The 9,220-nt window shown below is 33.3% G+C and overlaps 1 protein-coding gene across 1 annotated transcript; it reads right to left on the bottom strand.

Moving 5' to 3' along the window:
- Nucleotides 1-519: 519 nt before the first annotated feature.
- LOC144824672 (uncharacterized) lies at nucleotides 520-4,009 on the bottom strand. The gene is made up of 3 exons (XM_078683709.1): nucleotides 3,633-4,009; nucleotides 1,646-1,861; nucleotides 520-845 (listed from the first exon to the last, which is right to left on the bottom strand). The coding sequence occupies exons 1-3, from the start codon at nucleotides 3,936-3,938 to the stop codon at nucleotides 585-587; spliced, it is 783 nt and encodes a 260-aa protein (XP_078539835.1). The 5' UTR covers nucleotides 3,939-4,009; the 3' UTR covers nucleotides 520-584.
- Between the last annotated feature and the right edge of the window lie 5,211 nt (nucleotides 4,010-9,220).

Raw genomic sequence — 9,220 nt, 5'->3', positions numbered from 1 at the left:
AGGATGCATGGTAGGATAAAAGGGTGGACGAATGGAATAAAACGTGGCTGATGTATGGGTGGATAAAATATTGCATGGATGAAAGATGTATGAAAAGGTGGTGGGATGAATGATGGGTGGATGGATGAAAGTGTGGGTGTATGAGCATTATCACGGGAGTAGCAGTTCTAATGAATGTGGGATGTTTGTATTTTCCCATTCTTTCACAAGGTATAAGACAGATGAATTTGCTACAGAACATAGAATGAGTGCATGTGGTGTAGCTTCTGTAAAAAAAAAAAATTGTGCACAGTAACATTTTATGCATTTTGCTCAATTTGCTATAGAACATAGAATTATTGCATTTGTTGTAGTCTTTTTAAAGTAAAATTGGCCAGTAACATATCTTATGTACTCTGTAAATAATAATGCAAAGACAAGATAAAAAGCTTTAAAAATTTTATTTAAGTAAATATATTTAGTATTATTGTATGAAAGCAAATTAAACTTTAATTAAAATACTGTATTTTTAGCCTTTTTACTGAAACATAATTTGAATATCTTCTTTTTGTACTTCTATTTACAGTAAAGTATTGTGTTCTTTTTTACAACTCATGTATTTTTAGTATGTATCCGTTTTGAAAAATGACATTAACATTTTTTGGCCAGTTTGGCATTAGAGCTTCTTGAATGTCGTCAATGTCGGCTGGTATATTGAAGAAGTCCAGTAGAACATTGTTATTTATTTCTACTGATTGTAAATTTTCGGCGTTATCAATATGTACATTTAGTGTACAGTGTTCCTGATGCGCAGTTTCTAGCCCATATATAGTCATATTTATTTCTTCTTCTGGTGGTTGTATTTTCTGTGAAGGAAAAAGAAGTTAGTTAATTTCATTTTTTTGAAGTCCTTTTTTTTTCTTGTGTTGACCTACGGAAAAATTTCTTGTTATATGCAGCCTTAAATAATGTTAATAAGTAGTGAAGATAGTTTAAGAAAGGATAGATGTGAGTAAAGATAGTGAAAAGGTATAATATAGTGTGTATAATAGAGGATTAGAGACTGTTTTGTAATGTTATAGGTACTTTAGTAAAAATACGTATTAATAAATAGTGAGTAGTAGGTACTAGTTTTGTGTTTTAGAAGAGTATTGTAAATAGTGATTATAGTTAATAGTGCAGTGTGAGTTGAGTTTGAGTTATTAGTAGAGTGTGTTTTTTTTTTTTTAGTGCATTGTTAATTATTTTTGGGAGTATTGAAGTTATTGGCGTAGTAGTATAAAGAGAATTTGAAAACGACAAAATTGTGTACTTAAGTGTAAGTATTAAAGTCATATTTGTAAGTGATAGTTGGGCATTCTTAGTAAGTTATTTTGAAATAGTGAATGTTATTTTTCTGTAATTGTGTATTTTTATGGTGTGAGTAATAAAGAGAGAGTAGTTAAGATTGAGTAGTAGATTTATTAGTGGAGAGTATTAGTGAGTTTTATAGTAGTGATTAGTAGAATACGTAGTATAGCTTAATTGATTTAGATAGAGAGTATTAGAAGAGAGAGTTTGAGTGAATTGTAATTAGTGAATATAGAGTTTGATAGTGTTTTAAAAAGTAAATAGTATAGATTGAGTAGTAGAGCAAGTTATTAATAGTTTAATAATTTGTACTTACTTGAAATTGTGTATTTCTTGTTGTGTTTAACATTTTATTGCTGCTAAATTCATGCACTGTCAGGTGCGTCATCTTTATGTAGGATCCAATTTCTATGGGGAAGTCTGTGGCATCTCTCCAAAGAGTTATTTTCACTGAGTCCGTTGTATCTTTCACAGTTATTGATTTAAGTTTTGTATCTTGGCCAGCAATAATAATTGTTTTTGTTTCTTCTTCCTGTAAGACAAAAAATTGGTAATAGAAATTTTTTTATTATGTTACAGTGTTGGTGTGTAAGAGTGTGGGTGTTAAAGAGTTGGTGTGAGCGTGTTGTAGCAGAATGTGTGTGTTAAAGAATGTGTGTGAAAGTGTGTGAGTGTGCGAAAGAGTGTGCTCAAGAGTGTGTACGAAAGTGTTTTTTATGAGAGTCTGTCAAAGAGAGAGAGTGTCAAAGAGAGAGAGAGTCTGTCAAAGAGAGAGAGTGTCAAAGAGAGAGAGAGTCTGTCAAAGAGAGAGAGAGTCTGTCAAAGAGAGAGAGTCTGTCAAAGAGAGAGAGAGTCTGTCAAAGAGAGAGAGAGTCTGTCAAAGAGAGAGAGAGTCTGTCAAAGAGAGAGAGAGTCTGTCAAAGAGAGAGAGAGTCTGTCAAAGAGAGAGAGAGTCTGTCAAAGAGAGAGAGAGTCTGTGAAAGAGAGAGTCTGTCAAAGAGAGAGAGTCTGTCAAAGAGAGAGAGTCTGTCAAAGAGAGAGAGTCTGTCAAAGAGAGAGAGAGTCTGTCAAAGAGAGAGAGTCTGTCAAAGAGAGAGAGAGTCTGTCAAAGAGAGAGTCTGTCAAAGAGAGAGAGTCTGTCAAAGAGAGAGAGTCTGTCAAAGAGAGAGAGTCTGTTAAAGAGAGAGAGTCTGTTAAAGAGAGAGAGTCTGTCAAAGAGAGAGAATCTGTGAAAGAGAGAGTCTGTCAAAGAGAGAGAGTCTGTCAAAGAGAGAGAGTCTGTGAAAGAGAGAGAGTCTGTCAAAGAGACAGAGTCTGTCAAAGAGAGAGTCGGTCAAAGAGAGTCTGTCAAAGAGAGAGAGTCTGTCAAAGAGAGTCTGTCAAAGAGAGTCTGTCAAAGAGAGAGAGTCTGTCAATGAGAGAGAGTGTCAAAGAGAGAGAGTGTCAAAGAGAGAGAGTCTGTCAATGAGAGAGAGTGTCAAAGAGAGAGTCTGTCAAAGAGAGAGAGTCTGTCAAAGAGAGAGAGTCTGTCAAAGAGAGAGAGTCTGTCAAAGAGAGAGAGAGTCTGTCAAAGAGAGAGAGAGTCTGTCAAAGAGAGAGAGAGTCTGTCAAAGAGAGAGAGTCTGTTAAAGAGAGAGAGTCTGTTAAAGAGAGAGAGTCTGTTAAAGAGAGAGAGTCTGTCAAAGAGAGAGAATCTGTGAAAGAGAGAGTCTGTCAAAGAGAGAGAGTCTGTGAAAGAGAGAGAGTCTGTGAAAGAGAGAGAGTCTGTCAAAGAGACAGAGTCTGTCAAAGAGAGTCGGTCAAAGAGAGAGTCTGTCAAAGAGAGAGAGTCTGTCAAAGAGAGTCTGTCAAAGAGAGTCTGTCAAAGAGAGAGAGTCTGTCAATGAGAGAGAGTGTCAAAGAGAGAGATTGTCAAAGAGAGAGAGTCTGTCAATGAGAGAGAGTGTCAAAGAGAGAGTCTGTCAAAGAGAGAGTCTGTCAAAGAGAGAGAGTCTGTCAAAGAGAGAGAGTCTGTCAAAGAGAGAGAGTCTGTCAAAGAGAGAGAGTCTGTCAAAGAGAGAGAGTCTGTCAAAGAGAGAGAGTCTGTCAAAGAGAGAGAGTCTGTGAAAGAGAGAGAGTCTGTGAAAGAGAGAGAGTCTGTCAAAGAGAGAGAGTCTGTCAAAGAGTGAGAGTCTGTCAAAGAGTGAGAGTCGGTCAAAGAGTGAGAGTCGGTCAAAGCGGTAAGTATTGTGTGCAAGAGTTTTTGGTATATAGTGTGTGTGTAAAAGGGTGTGTGATAATTTTCTTTCTTTTTATAAGCTTACCTCTGCAATAGTCCCAGAAATGCTCATTAATGAGCGTAGTGAAGCTGTTTTAACAGTTTTTATAGGTGATATTGGTGGAGCAGGGGGTTGTAGGATATATTCTGCCTCCTGTATTATTTCTTGAGGTATAGTTAAGGGGATCATGCGTGATAGTTTCGTTTGTTTCGTGATGATAATCACATTGTTTTTGGCTAAGAAATTGCGAATCATAATAGCTTGTCCTTCTTTAGTTTGCAGGTAAAATGGCTCATTGTAGCACGTTGCTTTAATGCAACTACTTTCATCAGCTAGAGCTAGATGATACATGACTTTGTTCTCTTGTTTAGCATTTGTATAGTTTGTTTTTGTGGAACATTTTATAACGTTGGCTCGGATTGTTTTTTGGTACGGTTTGTTGTCTTCAGGTTTCATTTTTTAGAGGTCTTGTATGGAAATCATCTGAAACGAGAGAAAATGTTAGTACACATTCTGAACATAAATTGTTCCCCTTTTGCTATTACCTGTAATAAAATCGCATGTTAATGAACTTGTTGCATTTTAAACTGCCACCCATAATGCTTTGTGATCACTATAATATGATTCTAATGTACTGTAGTGCATGATGTTGTCATTAGTATAGATGTGATCTAGTGTTGAATTGTAGTCTGTTGTGTATTGTTGTATTTTTTGCTGGCATTGAAATTGCTGTAGCATATATTCTAATAGCAAAGTTCTGTTTGGTGACATTTGTGTTAAATCTATATTGAAGTCTCCCATGATGACATATTTCGAATTTGGATACAAGTTAATTATGCTACTTAAAACTTGTAATAATGTTTGCAAAAGTACATGTGGTGGTTTGTACAGTATAATAAATAAGTATTCAGAATCATTAAGATGCTGAGTGAAAAATAACAAGTCAATTTCGTGTTGTGTTTGATATATTGGCGATAAAAGCATGTTTTTTTTGTAATAAATGGCAATACCATGCTTTGTGTGCTGGTTGTGAAATTTATCAAATAATACTAGGTGATATTGTTCTATTAAGAACGTATTCTTACCTGCTTTTCTAGTTGTGTTTATTTCAGTGAGGCATATAATATCACTGTTCATGATATTTTGGTCTGATTTAATAGCAGTGTAATTTCTTTGCAAGGACCGTATGTTATGGACAATTATATTACACTGTTGTCTATAGCGATCTAATTGTGGTACTGATATTTGTAATTGCATGTGTGTTCTTAAACGTGTCATTTCTTCATGTACTTTTGGATGTACAGCTATTTTGTCTTGCTGAAAGTTTCTAATGTATATGTTGTCTAAAGATTTAGCTCTGCTTAAAGCTACATAATGCAGATGATGTACTTTACTGTTGTTAAAGTGAATGTAAATGGGCTCAATTGTTTCTCCTTGTGTTCTATGTATAGTTCTTGCAGATGATTGTCGCAATGGGAATTGTTTGCGTATAATAGTTATAAATTTCTGTGTATATTGGAAATGCCGTGTAATAGCATGAATGGGTGTCCAATGAGGCAAAATATTACTGTGATATATGTGTTTGTTTTCTTGTCTTGTTAATTTACCTACTGTTTCTTTATCAAAATTAATCCAAATTACATTTGGTCTGTTATTGATAGTTTCTACAAATTCTACTATACCTGTTGCAGCATTTGTTAAACCATCATTGACATTTATATTGTTTGTTAAATCATATCTTAATTGCAATGCAATATGTAATATTGATGGCAGGCTCATTGTTTTAGTAGGATCTGTGGGCAACTGTTGGAGTATTTTTTTTTTTACTGCTTCACTTAAGTCTGCTGCAACTGTATCTATTGCTGTAGCTGTGTAAACTGGGTAATGAGTTATATGTTCTAATAAAACTGCATTATTTATGCTATTGACTTCATTGTTAGTTCCCATAATGTAAGGGATCGTTTTGCTAATGGTTTCAGGTGGCTCTATTTCTCGTGTTTTTATCTGAATAATATCTTCATTTGTTTGTTTCCCTTCTCTTAATCTGTTTAGTAGTTCAGCAAATGGCAAGTCATTTTGTTGTCTCATTATTTTAGTCAACTCAAATAACTTGAAATGTGTCTGCCATAAATTAGTACTTACTGGCCTATATGAATGTTTTGGGTTGTCAAATATGTATGGGTCAAAAACTGGCTTCAATTGGTAAAAGTCTCCAATTGCTAAAATAGATATTCCGCCAAAAGGGAGATCAGACATTTTTATCTCTTGCAATCTATTATGTATAAAGTTGAATACATTTGCCCCTACCATTGATATTTCATCAATTATTAGCAATTTAAGATGCATTAGCTGACCTTGTAGTGTGCTTCTATTCTCATGAGTTAGCTGTCTATGAGTTAGTGTTTGTGAAATAGGTATTTTAAAAGTACTATGTAGTGTTTTGCCTTGAATGTTATGTGCTGCTTTCCCAGTTGGAGCTGTAAGCAATACATATATGTTATCTGGGTTTTCTCCTGCTTTTGTATTGTAATAACGTACTAATGTTTGGTAAAGTGCTGTTATAAGGAAACTTTTGCCTACTCCTGCACCACCTGTACAAAATGTGTAGCATGGTGTTTCTTTAGTTTTAACCCAATGCAAATGATGATATATAAAGTTAAGTTGTTCTGCTGTTAGATTTTGCATTATACTATCATATTGTTCTTTTGGCATTATGTTATTGCTTAGTGCTTCTTCTCTACTTGTACTTCTAATCCCTAAATCAAATGATAGGTCATACAATGGGTTTTCATTATTTTGGACTTCATGGAATATGGCGTTATCTTCTTCTGCATCTATTGGTGGTAGCAATGTATCTAATATACTAGTTTCATTGCTATTAGTTGTTAGTAGTTTATTATGTTTATTATATTTATTATGGTTTGAATCAACTGCATTTTTAAGTTCTAGATAGCGTTCATAATACCTTTCCTTGTTATTAATTATATTATGCTCATTTCGCCATGGGTAAAAAAGCATGAGCAATTCTCTATAGTAGTTTTCGGAGTCATTTTTGATGTTAAATCTGCAATAGCGAATTACTCTTGCTTTTTTCCTTTTTATGTAGTTTGTTTCGTCTACTAAATTTATCTCAAGTTCTTCGTCATCTGAGCTATGAAAGTTATTTTCAATAAGGAAATTGTCATGGCCTGTTTCTTCTTTTCCTTTACATTTTTTCTTTTCATTATACATAGATGCATAGTCAGCTAATGTACATGTTTCTAATTTTACAGGGCGTTTGCTGTACCTCACTATAATATTATCATATTGTATTTTACAAGACTCATCTGGTAAAGAATTGATAGTTTCGATGTCTTTTAATAAGTATGTACGCTTTTCATTAGGACTTGTATTGATAAATACAAAAGATCTTGAACTTTTCCGTAAAGGAATTTGTAGTATTAGATATGCTGCTTCTTGGGCACTTATTTCTGTACAGTTTAAGAATTTGTTACCTATATGCTTAAATTGTTCTTTAATACTCGGATTGGCATGTACTTCTTTAGCAGCTTGGGCAATTAATTTGCTCATTCCTCGCTGTGATTTACTAATGTATGAAACAATATACACAGCACATGCATATGCATCTAAGATGTATTGTATATCTATGTTTGCTTGCCATGCTTTCAAAATAGTTGGATTGTAGTTATTTATAAAGCATTCAGCTGGTGTCCTTTTCAAGAAAATAGTATTTTTTTCTATAATAGATTGTATACATAAAGTATATTGTTTTAGATCTATGTTCATTGAATGTAAAAACTGTTCAAAAGTATAATTTGAAAATTCTTGGCTGTTTATAGTTAGATGTATTAGTTCAATTTGCTGTAAGAGCTCGTTATTTGTTTTGTCTAGCTCTATTGGTTCTAGTATAAAAGTTTCAGGCATTGGATATCTGGGATAATGATATTTGCATGTTCTTTTATGTTTGATACGGCAGTTTTTGGTATGGCCGTGTCTTTGTAGAGGTAGTAAAGACTCTATATCTGGTTCTTGTGTTTTTGCACATGTAACATACTTATTTATGAAAGTAGTGACTTCATTCCTATCAGAAGTTTCATATAGTGGAGCATTTTCTATCCATATTATAGCATGTATATGTGGTGATCCCCGTTGTTGGAATTCCACTCTATAAAAGTAATCAATAATTTTGCCAATCGGATTACTTTCATGCAATAAAATAGAATTAAATAATTTCCTAAATTGGAAGTCAAAATGTCTTGCACATGTAATAGATTTTGCTGTATTAATTGGCATTTTGTTTCCCATGACATATTTTTAAATTCTTCTTTTGTGCATTCTGGTCTTTTTTCTGTACGTAATAATATGTTAATTAAGTGATACCATTTCGTTTCTGCAGCAGATAAAGTTAAAAAAAATGTTGGTAATCCTAATTGTCTAATCATAGCAAAAAGGTCTTTTTTGCATTGCTCCCAATATGGTGGTGAACTACGGATAGTTTTAAGTATTTTGTATCCTTCATTATACTGTAAAATTGTATCTAATTTATCTTTTATGTCTTTGGCAGTTATAATGTTTCCATTATTAAAGTATTTCCTAAGAGATATAAATATTTTGCTCTGTAATTGTTTAATGTGTAATGTTTTTAATTTAAAGAAAAGATTAGTAGCACACTTTGCTACTCTTAGATCATTACTTCTTACTTCTGATTGACAGATTGTGCTGTAATGTATTGGGACATGCCTTTCTTTATTAGTTGGCCTTCGTTTTCCGCAAAATATAGTTGGGAATGCCAAATATTCAGAATCTTTGTCTTCATACAAGCCTCTTGGTGTGTTATATTCTGCAGGTGCTAAACTTAAAATATTATTTGTTTCTGTAGTAATAGTTTCATTATCTAACATAGTATCTAAATTTCCTGCTGGAATATTGTCTGAGGAATCTGACATATAACTTGTATCTGAAGTCTCATCACAAGAATGTATATCTTGTGTTGTATAATCTTTATTAATAGTGATTCCATATTCTTGAAACAAAGTGCTAGTAGTGGCTAAATATAAAGCTGCACGTTTTACTTTGTTCGGTCTAACATTTTCATAATGGGTATAAGATTTATAACTTAATTTTCTTTTTAATTTTATTGGAATTGTCATGTTATCATTAATTTGCCTTGGTAAAACAGTTACTGTTGTCATAACGTCTGCAGGTACATTTACTACTGCACCTGATAGAGATTTTTGGAATCCACGTGGTAATGTTCTAATTTGTAAAAAAGGTATTCTTGGTGATACTAATCTTTCTTCTAAGTTATGCAAGTGTAAGACTGCTGGGATATCAGGAAATGTCATCCCATTATATACTGAACATGGAGGTATTTTGTCTTTAGATATATATGTGTAACATGTTCTGCATATCTCATCTGTTCTGTATTTGCTAATGTTACATTCTATGAATTTAGCTCTCTTACTAATACTGTTTGTTTTTTGAAGACTTTGCTTATGCCATAGTTGATTGCAAATAGTGCAAGTGTACTCAGGTCCATATCTTATTTCTTCCTGAAATATCCTAATTATATCATTTGTTGTTTGACCTGCTATATCTCTATGATTAAGTTCATTCTCTTTGTTTTGTGTCCG

The sequence above is a fragment of the Lissotriton helveticus genome, chromosome 3_1 (assembly GCF_964261635.1).
Source record: "Lissotriton helveticus chromosome 3_1, aLisHel1.1, whole genome shotgun sequence".
Taxonomy (NCBI): domain Eukaryota; kingdom Metazoa; phylum Chordata; class Amphibia; order Caudata; family Salamandridae; genus Lissotriton; species Lissotriton helveticus.
The sequence above is the reverse complement of the archived record's forward strand: the minus strand, read 5'-3'. Positions and strand labels throughout refer to the sequence as shown.

Bases quoted from the DNA above. Each gene is read 5' to 3' on its own strand.
- LOC144824672 (XM_078683709.1), bottom strand. From the start codon at position 3,938: ATGTATCATCTAGCTCTAGCTGATGAAAGTAGTTGCATTAAAGCAACG. The intron at 1,862-3,632 runs GTAAGCTTATAA...TTTGTCTTACAG, and splicing joins TTTCTGGGACTATTGCAGAG to GAAGAAGAAACAAAAACAAT. The intron at 846-1,645 runs GTAAGTACAAAT...TTTCCTTCACAG, and splicing joins CAAGAAATACACAATTTCAA to AAAATACAACCACCAGAAGA.